Here is a 15,685-nt window from a genome sequence, read left to right as displayed (position 1 = left end):
TAAAGGAACGCCCGAGTCCGAGACAAAGGAGGTTCATCAATGAACTAACTATACGGTTCGATAGAGAGGGAGAGTGGAAAAACGACATATAACCCTGTAACCCTGTATAGGGGTCATCAATAGTGGGCTACGTTTTTATAACTGAAATATGAGGTATAAAACCACATTTGGCTCAAATGTTCCATGTCATCTAATTTAAACAAATGTTCCACGTCATTATTGGATGGCGAACGCTTTGAGTTCTTCCCACTGCTGCATAGTCATCCGTCACTTGTCGCCACGTACTGTATATCGATATTCTACGCTTATTCTCTGCTTATTCACTTGGGTACTTACGCCTTGTTACCAAGCCTCATATCTTACAAAAAAATACCACATTAGCATCTTACGAGGAAAAAAATACTATCACAAACACATCTCCCGACCTTCCCTCGAACACTGTCATCCTTGTGAACTCTACCCTGGTCAAGTTTCGGACCGTTGTGAGTCCAGAGGTCTTCCCGTATTGGATCTATATATATAGTAATAAGAAGAAATCCAGATGTCAATCTACAGGTTCCTCGACCACGTATCTGGTGACGCACCATCCGTTAATCTCTCACCCTCATCACTCGCACGTCTCCTGCCCGTCCAGCATCTCATCTTCGAGCAGCTCGCGCTCATCAGTCCCCTCACAGCACTCATGGTATCTCGCTTTTCCTACCGAATAACTATTCCCATCCTCTATCGAGACGTTAAGGCATCCCGAGAGCTCTTCAGAGGATTAAAGCAAGAGACGGAAGATTATAAGCGCACAGTCAAAGCTTTATCTTTCATCCGGGTGTTGCACTTGACAGACTTTGCCAGTATGGATGCTGTCTATCACTTGGCGTTTGATATTGGGGAATCTGACCCGGAGACCGAAGAAAAGTGCCCAAGGCTGTACCACAACCTATTCCCAAAAGTGGAGAAAATCGTTTATCACTGGCCGGCGGTACAGTCAGGTTACCACGAGTACATAGATATATTGGAGTCTTCATCATTGGACTTTGTGGTCGGCCGCGGTAATCGGTTGAGGCTTCAACTGGGGAACAGGTTCAGAGAGGTAGAAGTGCATCTAGAGAAGGGCAGGACCGATTATTGGATGGAAATCGAAGAGTTCATGTTCTTCAATGGCCCAAAAGATGCGGTGATCCACATCGATGTGCATAACCCAACCATACTAAGGTCTATCGGTAAATTTATGCCGCTAGCATGGGCCAATGCGGAGAAGTTACGAGTCGTGGTAAAAGCCGAGGAACCAGAGTTCAACAGGTTTTCATCGGAAGAGGAATATGTGGAGCCTCTGGCGGGATCCTTAGCGAAATACGCGTCACGGCTGAGAGAAGGGGATAACCCAGCGGAGGAGAGTCAGGCGGGACCTTTTCAGCGACCAAAAAAAGTCAATTTTAGCTTCCCAAACCGAAAGGCGGTGATCGAAGAACTGTTTGAACATATAATTGGTGAAAAGGAAGATGAAGAAGCTGCAGCTCTGGAAGAGGTCATAGATGAGCACATGGTGTTTGAATGATACCAAGCATGTTTGGCGTGATGATGTTCACTAGCCGGGCAAGTTGTCAAGCGCCATGAAGCCATGGACAGTTAAATACAGAGGCAAGTTGATCTTTATCATACCCGTAAAACCAGTTGTAAGAAACTTAGTCTTAACGGTGTAGGCTTTTACAAGATGAAATTGCCGACAACTCTCCGCCCAAGCTGAGATGATCGCCCCCAATCGTGCCTTTGCAACAGCAGATCGTCGTGGCAGCTTGCAATGCTGATAGCGATCAAGTCAAAGGGAAGTGTCGTCTTTGGCAGTAGCTAGTGACGAGTGCTAAGGATTCAAGGCTAAACAGAGGGGTCGCGAAAAAGACCAAACAATGTTATATACATTCGCTACAAAGGGGGGAGCCTGAACCCCTAAATGTTGACAACGATCTGAAAAGCCCAAAAGCTGCACATCCATTAGCAACAGCCTGACAGTCAATTCGATACATTGTGATCGCTTACGTGATTATAATGACGATTCCAACGTAAACTTTTCTGACTTTCGAGTCTAGTCGAATGCAGGGGGTTCCCACTCGCCTTCCTCTTCGCCCTTCTCTCGCAATTCAAAACTTTTCCAGAAATAATCCCAAGTGGTTGTATTCCGTCTCATACCTAAATCCTCAATCAACTTGGCCAACTCTCTCCTGACACCCTGTTCTCCTACCACCTCGAAAACTGCTTGCACGCTATCTCGACTCGTATGTATCCGGAACAGATTGTATATCGCATACGCCGTGACTTTTGGGTCCACCGGCGGCCGCTTGCCAGGGTCTGCATGGGGCACGAACCGAATGACAAACGGTGCCGGCGTTTTTGCAGGGAGGTAAACTGGTGCTTGTTGGGGCTGAAGATGGACACGAATAAGAAGTGTGAAATCAAACACTTTCCCGGGCGGGTGTCTCTGAATCGACTTGATCCACTGACGCCTGCCTCTGTACGCTAATGTCCTAAACACCTGCTCCACTGATATCCCATCGTACGTCTCTCCGCTTTCCAGATCCACGCATAGTTTTTTCATCTCTGGGACCTGGTCCTCTAGCATCCTCGAAAAGCTCATTGCGTAGATCATCATAGCAGACAGCCCTCCTGATGGTGCTAAACCTTCTCGAGGATCATCGGGAAAGCCATCAATGTGATGTGGCGGTGTGAGGAAGAAGCGAAGTATAGGCCAAGCTATCTGGACGTTTGTAGTGTGTTGAAAGAGTGGATAAGTGATGTCTAGGCGAGGACGCCAGAAAGTATCTGATCCTCGCGGTAATGGTGGCTGATAAACTTCCCGCATGATACTCTCCATCGCTTCCGGATCCGAGAAGACTAGCGTTTTGACGAGCTGCAGAGACTTGGCCTTGCGTCCATCTGGACCATCGGCAACACCATGAAAGAAGCCCGGCGCATTGTCTGAATTGAGAACGACGCGGGTGTAGAGTTTTGGCAAGAGCTTCTTATGAAACGATGGAGAGACTCGCAGCAAAAGTGTTGGAGATAACTCCTCGAGATAGGCAAAGATGAGATGATGGACCGAATGCAGCGGCGCGAGAGTGGTGAGCTGGATGTTTGGAAGTGGAGGCTGCGAAGGCCGGGGAGGGATTACGTGTTGCTTGGTGATGGACTCTCGTTTGGCGGCGAATACCATGGCGTCGTGGAAGGCAGAGGACATGGCGATGCCTGGGGAGTCGAGTTGACCAGTAATTGGTATGCTAATGTTGTATGTTTTGGTTTCTATGGATGTCGATAGAGAATGAATGTATGAATGGGGGAAGATCGATGTTATCGCGGTTAGGGGCGCTTACTGTTTGCAACTAGTCGGCCGAAGATAGCATTAGCGGGATCAAACTATCCCATTAGAAAATAGTACTAGTACAGGGTTATCTCTCATTTCGTCGTCATTCGTCATCCTCACGCGTTGCTTCGCGAGCCCATCGTTTCATTGTCTTATGAACATTGTTCTGGTTCATCCGCTTTCCAGTTATTATCTTATCACTATCTTGTTGCCTCGCCGTATCTTCTATCGTCCCCAATAGGCAACACATCGCCTAATCATGTACAAGTGGGCTGCCCTTCCTGGGTTTTACGAATCGCTTGGTCCCTTCCACAAAATGATTCTCGACCATCTCGCCGTTATTCCGCCTGCCCAGATTTTCACCCTCCCCAAATCTCACTATACACGGTCTATCTCACTCCTTTACCACGACAATCCTCTAAAACGCGGTGTCTTTTATTGTCTTTCGGTGGGTTGCAAAGCTGCTGACCGCTCTGTGACAGTGTTCAAGAATATTTGTGTATACGCGTCAAACGATGATCGTGGTTTGATGCTCTACCATTTTATCAGTTTAACAAATTCCCCAAGGTTGAATGGGCTTCCCAAGTATAGAATAACCATTGACAAAGTGGGAAGGATTGAGATTGAACGGGGGACACTGAGCCTTTTTGCTACAGCCCTTACCGCTCTTGGTACCCCTTCTTAAATGAGAAAGAGGTACCAGAAACTGCCATTCCCTCAAAAACATCACCGTTGTCATCCATGGTTTCTTCACTGGTCAAGTGGTCTGCTTCTAGTTATCCCGTGGTACACCGTATTTGTATCGTCATTCTTCTCACATGTCAATGATGTTGATGACTTTCCAACGAAATCGACGGTATTTGGTGCCCGTGAGGAGGGCGATCTCTCAACACATATACGCTGTAAGATGTTTAGCGACCGAAAAAGGGAAATAAAAATGAGGAGGGCCTTGAGATGATGAAAATGATAATGAGAAGATTGACATGAAGACAGTGAAGAAATTGGAGCTTTACATGTCTTCGGCACCGAAGCTGGAGGTGGTCATATCCAAACGTGCAAGCGGTGAGAGAACTCGGATGCCGTCCTCATGCACAGGACATGTCAAGGAAGGAAGGGCAAAAGAAGAAAAGTAATAATGGCGTAGAAATAATAGCACGGTCGGTGTTGTTTATTACCTTCTGCATCCTTTGTGTGTTGACAATTCATATCGCCAATGGAAAAGCGCCCCTTGATCAATCTTATCGGCATACGTCATATCAAGGCAGATGCACGATCTTTTAACGTGTGATAAAAGAAGTTCTAAGTCATCGGTTTCTCTTCAGCTTTCGAAATTCGTAGTTAGCCAGCAGAGATCAGCAACGATAGACGTACGCCGCCATATACGTGTCTTTCATATGCAGCAACACGAAGCATGTGAAGGGTGTGGCTTTGGATATAGGGACCGGGACCGGGACCGAGAATAATGAGATGGTCAAATTCAGTTCTCTTATCAGCACGCCCGAAGGGAAGTGTTAATGGAGCCGTGTGCTAGAGCAGTCCACATCTTCAGATCACTGTGGAGATTCCTTTGTCCGTCTGCAGAAGGAGTTGGAATTAAATCCAATTCAACGGCAATTGTCGGCGTAGAAGCTTAGTAGAAGAGAAGGAAAAGAAGACGTTATGCATTTATTTAACCAGACGATGAAAGAATACTATGATGAATATACGATACCCAACTGTTATGGGTATGATGAGCCTTGTCCGTCGAGATGCGATAAGAGACCGAGACCTTATTACTGGTAAATGGGGGACCCCCTAAAAGTCTGCCGCCGAGAATACCGAATATTGCCACCCTCCATCGGACTGATTGGTTCGGTAATCTGGACTAGAGATGGATGATGTTTTTTCTTCCTATTTGCATCTCTATTCTAAGTCTACACCTCTATAATCTTTCTCCCGTTTCATGCCCTTCGGGAATATCCCCTATCCTCTCTGATGTCGTCTCAGCCTCCACCCGCGTCAACTGCTTATCCTCAGCTGCCTCGCGGTGCGACTCAAATCCCTCCTTTCCCTCAGCTCCTCCACATCAAGAACGAGCCATTGGCAACTCCTTCTGCATCTACGCCTAACTCTCACCCCACGGACAGCCACGAGATTGTCGCCATGTCGCCTGAAGAAGACGACGAAGGGCATGACTCGGCTCGCGGAACGAGCCCTCCGCCTGAAGCAAAGGAGAAGAAAAAGACGCAGGGTACGAGGCGTAGGGTCGTGCAGAGCTGTTCAGAGTGTCGAAGGAGGAAAATTCGATGTGATAAAAAGTAAGTTGTTTAGATATGGTGTAATGAAAGATTTTAAGCTGACTTGTAAAGATTTCCATGTGGTGAGTGTAGGACATTATGCGCAATTTTTGGGCATGCAGCGGCGCTCGTCACAAGCATCTCCTGACACTTTCTAGGCCCATGTATCCTTCGGAATGACCAGGCAAGGTGTCACGAAGTTGGATTGGTGAGTGATACATCCAGGCCCACTCAGACTAGGCCGGACGGCTAATCCGCGACTCGGATTTTGCAGAATGAGAAACAATCCACCATTGTCCCAGGGTAAGAATCCTCACCTCGCATGGTGCATTTTTCTCATTAATCCTCCATAGTAACTCCAACTACGCCTCTATTGCCGATTTGGCCACCATCCAACACCGTCTCGATGCTCTCGAAGCAAGTTTGTTGAAAAGCGGCGCACTTCGCAAGGCCGATCTCGACCACTTCCTCAAAACTATTCAAGAAGCCGAGCCGAAGAAGAAGGCTAAGAGTCGAGATGGCGAAGATATTGCGGTGGACGATACGGAAGGAGCGGCATTGACTCTTGAACATTTGGCGTTTGGCCGTTCTCGTGCCGATGGAAGTCACGCTATTCCTCATTTCGCTACCCGCCTTTCTTCTGTAAGCCGGCCCGCCCCTAATAACGACTATCATCTTGCAAGGTCCAATGTACCCTTCTACAATTCGCCTCCTGGTTACGATCCCAGTTCTGCGTCATCTTCTGGCCGGAGGACTAGTTTGAATATCTCCAGCACGCCTGACCACGCCAAGAGAATTGAATTGTCATCGGAAGAAAGGCAGCAGAAGATTGAGCAGTTGATGGAGGTGCTAGGACCCATGGATGTATTTGATTTGTTCTTCAGGAAAACAGATTTGGCAATCATTGCTTTGACAAAGCTGTTACCGTCAAGGCAGAGGGGAGAGCTGCTGGTCAAGGCGTATCTCGAGAAGGTCGACTGGTTACATCGATGTGAGTTGGGTGATAAGTGTTCCGAAATGTGTGCTGACTGCTATCAGGCATTCATGTGCCGACATTCCTTCGGCAATGTAATGATTTGCATTCCCTACCCCCTGAACGCGTTACTCAAGAGATTGCTTTACCCTTCCTCGCCCTGTACTTTACTGTCTGCACTGTGAGTTGGTATTTGGCACATACGAGCTGTACTAACAGACCGTAGCTAGGATTACAATTCATGGACGCCTCGGAGATCAGCAAACACTTCACGCTCGAGGAAGCTCATACGTTACCTGACACCTGGTACCACGCTGCTCGAAGCGCTCTTTGGGCTGCAGACTTTCTGGATAACCACACGATGGAATCGCTGCAGTGTATTTTGCTTTTAGGTGTCTTCCTGGTCGGTTTTTCACGAGAAAAAATATATATATATAAAAGCTAACAGTTTACAGAACAACCGAGATCGTGCCGACGCGGCTTGGGCTTTACTCGGTGCTGCTATCAAAATGGCTCAAGGCCTCGGTCTCTCTCGACTCGGCGCAGAGCAACAATCGGTCGACGGCAAACCGTTACCGATGTGGACAGGCCGATGGGAAAGTCTTATTCAGCGAGAAGTCGGTAGGCGTATTTGGTGGAACTTGGTCTTCCTCGATTGGTCCCTTGCGCCGAGCTACAACTTTTCGTGTAGTATCCAGCCGGATCAGATTAAGACTGCTTTACCGGCGAACACTGAAGATGAGGATATTATTGACGGTCAACCGCTAAAGCCCCAACCGTTAAGTGTTAGGACGGGGATGTCGTTCCAGCTAGCTAGGCTCAGGTTCGCCGAGATTTCTCAAAGGCAGATTTGGCAGGCGAACAACAATAATCATCCTCCTTACTCTTTCGTGTAAGTTCCTTACTTCGCTGTTGATTATCATCATTAATCTTCTGATTAGACTGAGCGTCGATGGCGAACTTCGAAAAGCAATGATGGAACTCCCTTCCTTCTTTCAGCCTGATCAAAGCACCAACGGTCCACCTTCCAACGACCCCAAAGCTTTGGTACGATACTATGAGAAGACTATCCTCAACCTTGCTATCCACTCGCGAATGCTTAGGCTGCATAGGCCGTGGTTGTCGAGGGGTTATGAAGATGAGAGGTTTGCGTACTCAAAGGAGCAGTGTATTAGGGCAGCAAGGGCGAGTTTGAGGATGATGTCCGATGGGACTGCGTCGTATTTGGAAAAGTGGTGGTTGCCGTTATTCTACGTATCTGTTTCGGGTCTTGTGGTGATTATCGATCTTTTGGTAAGTCGACGTATTGTCTCGAGATTCTGGCCACAACTGACAGTCATGTGCAGAGGACAAGTCGAAAGGATATGTTCTCGTCTGAGACTCAGGAGAAGATTGATGAGGTCAAGAACGCTTTGAATCAGATGAGGAAGATTGCGGATGTATCTCACCCTTCGAGGGCAGCAGTCAGGGTTATGGAGCTGCTGTTGGGTAAGTAAACGCCAATCGACGTGTACAGACTCTCACTTACATCCTCACAGCTGAGGTTGAAGACCGTCGAAGACCGCCTGGATCAACCTTGGGCAAACGCAAGAGCTCGCCTGATGGTGATGACGAGGAGTCTGGTCTTCAGCGTGCCGTGAAGAAGCTCATCCATCAAGCACAGCTCGAGGCAGAGTCTCCCAGTGCTTCATTTGGTTCGGGTGCCACTCCACAAGACTTCCTCGTAACCGTCTCGCCAGCTAGAGACTTCAATGACAGGGATCGAGACCGCGAAAGGCCAGTCTTTGATGCTTACCCCATGCCTTTCGTTCCCGTGCCTCCCACGATCAACAACGCTACCACCCCCACAGCTGTGCAGCAGCAGCCCCATGCCCATCAGATCGTTGGTGTTGGTAATAGCAGTCCTTTCACATTCCCTGTTGACACGACAAGCGCCACAACGTTCCCTGCATTCGACACTACCACCACGCGCGGCTCGTTTGCTCAAAATCAGCTTGACCCTACCGTCCAGTCCATGCTCTCTAGCTACTTCCCCCCTAACAACAACAGTAATGGAAACGGAAACGGCATTGTCGGTTCTGCCACCGCTCCTCAAGCTCCGGATGACTTCCTGAGTAGGGTGTTTGGATTTGGTTGGGATGGGGTGGGTACGACGGGTCCGCCTGCGCGCCCCGACGAGGCCGGTATGGATATCATTGGGAATCAGGGACAGTCGCAAAGCCAGTCATCTGGCGGCAGAGACCAGCAGAACCTAGCTCAGAGCCAACAGAACCAGCAGAAGCAACCCGGACAACCCTATCCACCTCGTCAGCAACCCGCCGCACAACAGCAGGCGCAGCAACAGCAGGAGTTAACGCCACAGCAGCAGCAGGCGATGAACTTCGCTATGGCGCCCAACCCTTATGCGTATGGCAATTGGACCAACAGTGGTTGGATGGCGTAAATTTGAAATGACAGTTCAAAATGGAGATATTTTGGGATCGTTATCTGTCGGGATTCCATGTTTTATAATGTCTTGTCCTTTTTTTTGTAGTCTTTTTTTGTACATGGTGTTCTTTTTCTTAATCGCGGGTACGATAAGCCTCCTTATAACTGTATTCACATTGAGCAAGGCATGCATTGATTGCTTAATATTTATGCTGATAATTATTACAAATGCTTCTTGTTCTCTAGTATTCCGTTACACCAAAAATTACTCAACATACAAGATGATTTGCCTTTTGTTACCCGCTCTCACGATGGCGATATGGCCGTCTACGAGATCTTCCACAGCAATCTTCTCTCTGTGGTCGTTAATCTTCCTGTCATTCACTTGCAAAGCGGATGATTGAACTAATCGTTGAGTTTCGCCTATTTATCTTATTAGCACCTTTTTCCATTAAACATAACAAAACACTTACCAACAGACCCGCACAAACCATATGTGACAGCCACCTTGCCAACACCCATCTCGGCCAAATCCTCCTTCCTCATCCGGTGGAAACGCTTATCTCCCCGGAAAGCATCTAACACTTTTTCAGCAGTAAGGGAGGATAAAGAGGTCGAATAGAGTACTTGAGCAGCTGTGAGAGCTCGGGAAAGGGCAGCGGGACCGTGGACGAGCTCAGTGACTTCAGCTGCGAGGAGTTTTTGAGGGAGACGCTCAGTTTTGGAGGTTTGGTGAGCGTGCATGACGTCTTGAATTCGGGAGATGGGAAGGAAAGTAAAGAGTTTGAGATACTTCTCAACGTCTTCGTCTGTTGTACGAAGGAAGAACTAGGCAGGAGGTTTAGTTGTAAGGCGTGCATGACAAGAGAATGGACATTACCTGGTAGAACTCTGCAGCGCTTGTCCTCTTTTCGTCCAACCACACCGCGTTCCCAGCAGACTTTCCAAACTTTTCACCCGTACTTGTAGTTAAAAGAGGAATGGTCAGACCGTACACATCTTCATCCTCTTCCTTTACTTCTTCACCCTTTTCTTCCCTCTCGGCGATTTTTCCTCGGCGAATAAGATCAATACCAGCGACGATATTCCCCCATTGGTCACTACCGCCTAGCTGGATGTTGCATCCGTGTTCGAAATGGAGGTGAGAGAAGTCGTATGCTTGGAGAAGTTGGTATGTGAACTCGGTGTATGAGATACCAGAGTCCGAGCTGAGTCTGTTTTTCACGCTATCTCGAGAGAGCATGGTAGACACCCTAGCCATCTTTCCCGTTGTCCTCAGAAAGTCCAAAAGACCCACATCCCTCATCCAGTCATAATTGTTCATAACCTTGACGCCTCTACCTCCATCTTTGCTTATATCAGTAAGGTCTACACCACGTTTGCTGAGGTATTCTTGGCCACGAATGAAGAAACGATGGACTTGGGATGTAATGCCCGCAATGTTGAGGCGGAGTTCAGACGGGGTGAGTGATTTACGTTCGGTCGAGCGGCCAGAGGGGTCGCCTATTGAGCCTGTAGCGCCCCCAATCTGTCAATGGTAAGTAATTTGTACACACAGGTTTTAAATAACGCACAAGGCAGATGGACTGGTGACCACGAGCCTGGAAGTGTAACAAGCCCAAAAGCGGTATGAGATTCCCAACATGTAGAGAAGATGCTGAAGGGTCTACCCCAGCATATATAGTTGTTGGGGAAGTTACATGTTGCTTGAGCTTATCACTGGGCATTTCTCAGCCTTCAGCTCATCGTTTGATACAGACATACCTGGTAATTGCAGCTACGAATCCACGCTCGTCCAGCTCCTGCAGCACTGTTGCCTTGGGGGCGAGAGATGACGATTTACGGCGAATGAGATGGGCGCCCCTCCTAGGGATACCGAGCCTTATTAAAATCATTTGCGATACAGCAGGAAAAGTGGGGAAGACGTCGAGAAAAACAACGAAAAGAACGAAGCAGTCAAAAGATGAAGAATCAGAAAAAGCTCGGAAGGGCAATCTTCCACGTCACGACTCCTGCTGCCGAACAGTTGCGGTCGAAATGCTAAAAATCCATCCAAGTTATCTGTATTCTGCTTTCGTCGGCCGGCCCTCCCGCCTATGCCTATTGTGGTATAGAGCTGGGACAGTTTCATGATGGTAGGTTCTTCCTTCTACTGTATACTTTGCTAATGGGAACTGTGTAGCAGGACCTTTGTAGGGATGTCAATCTTCCGTGGCTTCCTCTCCTTACTCAATTTTCTGCCAATTTGGCGTTGTCGAAGAGTTCGGAGACTGTTGTCGGTCTGGAGGAATGAGAACTGGAGTACCGTATGTGCCCGCTTCCGTCGTGGAGGTAGGTCATAACATCTGATAACCATTCTTATAAAACGCAACATACTTTATATTACCAATACAACGGTGGAAATTAACACATAGAGTCTAATTTTTGTGTACAATCTAGTGGCCCACCTCACTAACTTCTCCTCTGGGATTACGCTCTCACCCATACGCATCTGCGTATCGACTGTTTTACGCACCAGATTACACTATCTTAACCAAATCATTCAACACCCTACTGACTTGATCCGCACCTTGCCGGACCTTTTCCCTATCCTTCTCCCTTACCCTCCCCAACACCCTAGAGTAAAATCTATCGGGGTGGAAGTTTCTTATCGCCTCTCTTACAGTCTTTCTCAAATCCCCCGTTGTCCCTCCTGCCGAACTTGATTTCGAGGTTGACAGATGACCGGCTACAGCTGTCATGAATTTTCGGACATTCTCAAGTGTGAGAGTATCAAGAAGGATGCTCTCACTTGATCCGCTTGATCGTCCTCGGGCGGAAGGTCGGAAGACTGGCCAAGGGATATCGTCGAAAAGAAGTTCAGTAGATTCTACTTCGCCTCCAGTTTGCAGAGATTCCCATCTTGTGAAGTATTTCGTGGGGTCATCAAGGGCGCCGTACGGAATGGTGTGCGGATGAGGGATCGGGATAGGCGAGGAAGACGCAGATGAGCGAGCGCGATGTCGTTCATATTCTTCTCTCTCCCGCCTGTGACGTCTCCTCTCCTCTTTCCGTTCCCTCTTCTCACGTTCAATCTCCTTCTCCCGTTCTCGAGCTTCATGTTCACGTCGATGTCGTTCAGCTGCAAACATCTCCTCCGCGCGTCGGCGAGCGTACATCCCTTGCCTCACGAAATTTGTATATTCACTCTCTGTCATGTGACCTAGTGGTGGAATGGGGATACCGTAAGGATCGATTTCATCTAGAGGATTACGTCGAGTTGAGTGAACGTGGCGGTTGCTGAATGGGGGGAAGGGGAAGGGGCCAAAGCCAGGGGGGCGAGGTATACTGGGTGAAGAAGGACGCCATCTTTCAGGGATATGCGAGAACGATGGCCCCGCTCGACCGAATGTCGGCCAATCCGCAAAAGGATCAGAAACTTCGTTCGCCATCCAATGCATCTTATCCTCCCACTCTCTCTTCTCAACCTCTTCCCGCGCACGACGACCGTAACCACCCATCCACTCGCCTTCACCGTCCTCCCCTTCTTCAAAGTCTTGCGGCCTTTGTTTAGGCCGCTTGCGAGGTGGGGATATTGATTCTTCGCGAAAAGGGCGAGGAGGGGAGACCGCGTATCCGTTTGCTCGAGAGATGCGTTCTTGTTCTTTTCGATAGCGGCGCTGCTCGTGGCGATAAATTTTCTCTGCCTTGTCTGTTTTCGTCTCTTTTCTGCGTTCTCGTTTAGCCAAATTCGCATTGCGATACCAATAATAGCTCACAATTTAATTTTTGATGGCCTCACGTCATACTCGCCCATGCTCGAGGTGAAAACTGAAGACGAAAATAAGAGAGGATCGTCGTTGTTAATCCGTTACTTCGTTGGAGTCCATTGAAAAACAAGAAGTTACGACGCTAGTAGATATCATTACGTAACCATATCCGCTGTCGGATCACGGTCATCAGGCTTGACATTCTAGAGCCCGCTGCGTGAGCTATTCAGTAGTAGTTAGCTGTAAAGTTAAGTCTCAAACTAAGGTGGGTGTCGACGATGCGCTGGCAAGTTTGGTCCCAGCGGGTGAGCCTACAGGCAACAGGCAGGACGATCTAGCGTTTGTTCATCGTCGTCACTTGCAGATTATCTTGGAACTGTGTGTGATCCCTTGGTGGGCACCAACAGAACTTTGGACTTTTGCTGTTTGACGATGTTACCTGATGGACTTGCCAAGCTTATTGTTCTGGGAATCCATATCCATCAAAATTGAATATAATTTGCCTTTGTTACTCGTTATATCCATCTATCCCATGACAGTTTGTAAATGATATAGCAATCAATCACAGCTCACGGCGGGGAAATCAGCGGCGACTTGATGTTGAGAGGAGATTACCAGATCAACGCCGACAGATAGTAGACGGAAGGGGCACCCGATAGCCGACACAAAAATACAAGCCCTATACATATATAACGAGAGCGCATATCAGAGGTCGCAGGTGAGTTAGTCTGTCCTTTTCCTTTCGACCTTTATCCAGCTGAAGATGGGCGAACAACGTTATGAAATTGAGGAGAAAGACATAACTGCTCCGCAAGGCTCTAAAAGATGTGAGAATATGGAGAAAGAGCTCGAACAAACATTGGAAAGCGATGTGGCCCCAGTGAAGCAAGAAGCACCGCCAACTAAATACGAACTGTTCATGCCCGAACGTACCTCGACTCGACAGTCCACCTATTCTCAACAACCACGCCCCACTGTGGACAGAATGGAAACAGACGTTGGATCGCCGCCAGTTGAGCCGAAGTCACATTTCCTTGATGGGAAGGGAAATCTCTTCAGAGCGACATTCGTCACCACTGCATGTGCTACTCAGTTACTGAGTCAAGCAGGGTTGGGGGTGGTGATGATACCCCTGCATGTTATCGGGGAAAGTTTAGGGACGGATGATAATGGGCAAATGAGCTGGATGGCTGCTAGTTACGGGTGAGTATTGAAGTGAAGTTGAAATGGACAAAAACTGATTTAGGAAGGTTGACAGTTGGGATGCTGTTAATCATGGCGGGGCGACTGGGCGATTTATAGCAAGTGCCATTCATCCGCCCATAGGATAACAGGGTTAACATCCACTCAAAGTGGTCCAAAACATTGGTGGATAATTGGTATCTCTGTCATGATCGTTACAAACATTGGTACCGGCTTTTGCAAGACACCTATCGAGTTTGACATTTGCCGAGCGTTATGCGGCATAGGGTGTGCTTTATCAGGTAAGTCAATTATCTCATTAGCTATGTATGATAGTATGCAGTGTGCTAATCCCAACTAGTGCCCAACGCTCTCGCGATTCTGGGGCGGACATACCCCCCTGGCTTCACCCGAAACATCACATTCGCCCTTCTCGGTGCCCTGGCGCCCGTAGGCTTTTGGTGTGGTGGTGCTATTGGATCCATATTTGGTCAACTGGCCAAAATTGCATGGACATTTTGGTTCACGTTGAGTCCTCCCTTTATCTGACTCTTTATCCTACCGAAAAGGCTAACCATACCATATCACAGTGCAATGTTCACCGCCGTGTTTCTGGGTGTGGGGATCATTGTACTTCCTCCTGACGAACCCCATCCAAACCCTTCTGAACGGCATTTCGATTGGTTAGGTGCTACACTCTTAGCCCTCGCTCTTGGACTATTCAACTTTCCCTGGAACCAAGCTCCTCTTGTCGGGTGGCAAGAGCCTTATGTCTACATCATTCTCATCATCTCCATCTTGTTCTTTGTCGCATTCTTCTTATGGGAGAGACATATCGGATTAAGAGCGTTAATCCCGATAGAGGTACTGAAAAGGGAGAGTTTATTGGTGTACTTGTGTTTATGGTTGGGCTGGATGAGTTTCGGAACGTATCTGTTTTACCTCACCTTCTTGTAAGTTCTTACTGCTTATTCAAATACGTGACTCAGATTTTTTTCACAGCCTCCATGATATCAGAGGCTACACCCATCCCCTCACTGTCACCGCCCAAATGTTTCCCCTCGTTCCTGGAGGCTTCTGCGCTGCCCTTCTCGTCCCATACCTCATCAAGAAATTCCCCGGGCACGTCATCTTTCTCTTCGCCATGTTTGGCTTCATGTGCGCCAATCTTTTCATGGCAACAGCGCCAGTCCATCAGGTGTATTGGACGAACACATTTGTAGGGATGCTGTTGGGCATGTTTGGACCAGATTTGAGTTTTAGTACCTGCCAGTTGATCGTTAGTAATTCGGTGGATAGGAATTTGCAGGGTATAGCAGCGGGGATCGTGAGTATGATCACCAACTATTCGTGGGTCGTCATCCATCAGGTCAATCATCCTGACCTAGAGCTAACGTTGCTGGTAGTCAATCAATAGGGTTAGGTATGACAGGAACCGTAGAGACATACGTCAGAGGACCTGGCACGACGTATGATGATTTGCTGAAAGGTTATCGGGCGGCTTTTTACTTTGGAACTGGTATGGCAAGGTTTGCTGTTGTTGTTGTTGCTCTTTTTGTGAGAATGCCAAGAACGGATAAATCAAGTAATGTACATTAGGGGACTCTATATTAATGAAGCTATCGTATCATAGCATGTGTGGCAGGCGAATGGAACTGCCAGCGATAACTTGCAATTATGATCTCACATCACTGGAGAAACCGCGATGTCTCACGTCCTTTGAACTAGTTGC

General features: G+C 48.0%; 7 protein-coding genes and 1 non-coding gene; 5 read left to right on the top strand and 3 right to left on the bottom strand.

Annotated features, from left to right (window-relative positions):
• The first annotated feature begins 200 nt into the window (after window positions 1-200).
• On the top strand, window positions 201-3,326 carry CNAG_04892 (hypothetical protein). Of its 5 annotated transcripts, none has more exons than XM_012196890.1 (4): window positions 201-482; window positions 534-1,632; window positions 1,695-2,028; window positions 2,079-3,326. In XM_012196890.1, the coding sequence occupies exon 2, from the start codon at window positions 542-544 to the stop codon at window positions 1,547-1,549; it is 1,008 nt and encodes a 335-aa protein (XP_012052280.1). In that variant the 5' UTR covers window positions 201-482; window positions 534-541; the 3' UTR covers window positions 1,550-1,632; window positions 1,695-2,028; window positions 2,079-3,326. The 5 variants fall into 5 exon arrangements, with proteins under 5 accessions (XP_012052280.1, XP_012052278.1, XP_012052279.1 ...); XM_012196888.1 differs by having other exon boundaries at window positions 1,695-2,542; window positions 2,606-3,326; XM_012196889.1 differs by having other exon boundaries at window positions 542-1,632; window positions 1,695-3,326.
• On the bottom strand, window positions 1,859-3,322 carry CNAG_04893 (hypothetical protein). XM_012196893.1 has 2 exons: window positions 2,029-3,322; window positions 1,859-1,972 (listed from the first exon to the last, which is right to left on the bottom strand). Exon 1 carries the CDS (start codon window positions 3,221-3,223, stop codon window positions 2,075-2,077), a length of 1,149 nt encoding a protein of 382 aa, XP_012052283.1. The 5' UTR covers window positions 3,224-3,322; the 3' UTR covers window positions 1,859-1,972; window positions 2,029-2,074.
• A 170-nt stretch (window positions 3,327-3,496) lies between the features above and the next one.
• On the top strand, window positions 3,497-5,024 carry CNAG_04894 (hypothetical protein). XM_012196525.1 has 2 exons: window positions 3,497-4,503; window positions 4,569-5,024. Exon 1 carries the CDS (start codon window positions 3,606-3,608, stop codon window positions 4,029-4,031), a length of 426 nt encoding a protein of 141 aa, XP_012051915.1. The 5' UTR covers window positions 3,497-3,605; the 3' UTR covers window positions 4,032-4,503; window positions 4,569-5,024.
• Window positions 5,025-5,225: 201 nt separating this feature from the next.
• CNAG_04895 (nuclear protein) lies at window positions 5,226-9,234 on the top strand. XM_012196524.1 has 11 exons: window positions 5,226-5,643; window positions 5,695-5,705; window positions 5,781-5,830; window positions 5,897-5,925; window positions 5,976-6,613; window positions 6,661-6,776; window positions 6,822-6,998; window positions 7,051-7,487; window positions 7,537-7,888; window positions 7,942-8,083; window positions 8,134-9,234. The coding sequence occupies exons 1-11, from the start codon at window positions 5,321-5,323 to the stop codon at window positions 9,036-9,038; spliced, it is 3,180 nt and encodes a 1,059-aa protein (XP_012051914.1). The 5' UTR covers window positions 5,226-5,320; the 3' UTR covers window positions 9,039-9,234.
• On the bottom strand, window positions 9,192-11,060 carry CNAG_04896 (tyrosine-tRNA ligase). XM_012196523.1 has 5 exons: window positions 10,787-11,060; window positions 10,597-10,741; window positions 9,903-10,550; window positions 9,496-9,850; window positions 9,192-9,445 (listed from the first exon to the last, which is right to left on the bottom strand). Exons 1-5 carry the CDS (start codon window positions 10,915-10,917, stop codon window positions 9,288-9,290), a joined length of 1,437 nt encoding a protein of 478 aa, XP_012051913.1. The 5' UTR covers window positions 10,918-11,060; the 3' UTR covers window positions 9,192-9,287.
• A 37-nt stretch (window positions 11,061-11,097) lies between these two features.
• CNAG_12882 lies at window positions 11,098-12,871 on the top strand. Its single transcript, XR_001046154.1, has 3 exons — window positions 11,098-11,157; window positions 11,205-11,353; window positions 11,462-12,871. It is a non-coding gene; the product is annotated as a hypothetical RNA (non-coding RNA).
• CNAG_04897 (hypothetical protein) lies at window positions 11,336-13,233 on the bottom strand. XM_012196894.1 has 2 exons: window positions 12,781-13,233; window positions 11,336-12,730 (listed from the first exon to the last, which is right to left on the bottom strand). The coding sequence occupies exons 1-2, from the start codon at window positions 12,816-12,818 to the stop codon at window positions 11,542-11,544; spliced, it is 1,227 nt and encodes a 408-aa protein (XP_012052284.1). The 5' UTR covers window positions 12,819-13,233; the 3' UTR covers window positions 11,336-11,541.
• CNAG_04898 (MFS transporter) lies at window positions 13,014-15,663 on the top strand. The gene is made up of 8 exons (XM_012196522.1): window positions 13,014-13,489; window positions 13,569-13,974; window positions 14,030-14,072; window positions 14,125-14,255; window positions 14,315-14,480; window positions 14,544-14,906; window positions 14,956-15,303; window positions 15,360-15,663. The coding sequence occupies exons 3-8, from the start codon at window positions 14,035-14,037 to the stop codon at window positions 15,550-15,552; spliced, it is 1,239 nt and encodes a 412-aa protein (XP_012051912.1). The 5' UTR covers window positions 13,014-13,489; window positions 13,569-13,974; window positions 14,030-14,034; the 3' UTR covers window positions 15,553-15,663.
• The last annotated feature ends 22 nt before the right edge of the window (window positions 15,664-15,685 follow it).

This window comes from Cryptococcus neoformans, chromosome 10 (genome assembly GCF_000149245.1).
Source record: "Cryptococcus neoformans var. grubii H99 chromosome 10, complete sequence".
Classification (NCBI taxonomy): Eukaryota; Fungi; Basidiomycota; class Tremellomycetes; order Tremellales; family Cryptococcaceae; genus Cryptococcus; species Cryptococcus neoformans.
The sequence above is the reverse complement of the archived record's forward strand: the minus strand, read 5'-3'. Positions and strand labels throughout refer to the sequence as shown.

Bases quoted from the DNA above. Each gene is read 5' to 3' on its own strand.
- CNAG_04892 (XM_012196889.1), top strand. From the start codon at position 542: ATGTCAATCTACAGGTTCCTCGACCACGTATCTGGTGACGCACCATCC.
- CNAG_04893 (XM_012196893.1), bottom strand. From the start codon at position 3,223: ATGTCCTCTGCCTTCCACGACGCCATGGTATTCGCCGCCAAACGAGAG.
- CNAG_04894 (XM_012196525.1), top strand. From the start codon at position 3,606: ATGTACAAGTGGGCTGCCCTTCCTGGGTTTTACGAATCGCTTGGTCCC.
- CNAG_04895 (XM_012196524.1), top strand. From the start codon at position 5,321: ATGTCGTCTCAGCCTCCACCCGCGTCAACTGCTTATCCTCAGCTGCCT. The intron at 6,777-6,821 runs GTGAGTTGGTAT...AACAGACCGTAG, and splicing joins TGTACTTTACTGTCTGCACT to CTAGGATTACAATTCATGGA. The intron at 6,999-7,050 runs GTCGGTTTTTCA...AACAGTTTACAG, and splicing joins TGCTTTTAGGTGTCTTCCTG to AACAACCGAGATCGTGCCGA.
- CNAG_04896 (XM_012196523.1), bottom strand. From the start codon at position 10,917: ATGATTTTAATAAGGCTCGGTATCCCTAGGAGGGGCGCCCATCTCATT. The intron at 10,742-10,786 runs GTATGTCTGTAT...AGAAATGCCCAG, and splicing joins TTCGTAGCTGCAATTACCAG to TGATAAGCTCAAGCAACATG. The intron at 9,851-9,902 runs GTAATGTCCATT...CCTCCTGCCTAG, and splicing joins GCGCTGCAGAGTTCTACCAG to TTCTTCCTTCGTACAACAGA.
- CNAG_04897 (XM_012196894.1), bottom strand. From the start codon at position 12,818: ATGGGCGAGTATGACGTGAGGCCATCAAAAATTAAATT. The intron at 12,731-12,780 runs GTGAGCTATTAT...ACGAGAACGCAG, and splicing joins AGGCCATCAAAAATTAAATT to AAAAGAGACGAAAACAGACA.
- CNAG_04898 (XM_012196522.1), top strand. From the start codon at position 14,035: ATGCTGTTAATCATGGCGGGGCGACTGGGCGATTTATA. The intron at 14,481-14,543 runs GTTGAGTCCTCC...ACCATATCACAG, and splicing joins GCATGGACATTTTGGTTCAC to TGCAATGTTCACCGCCGTGT. The intron at 14,907-14,955 runs GTAAGTTCTTAC...TTTTTTTCACAG, and splicing joins CTGTTTTACCTCACCTTCTT to CCTCCATGATATCAGAGGCT.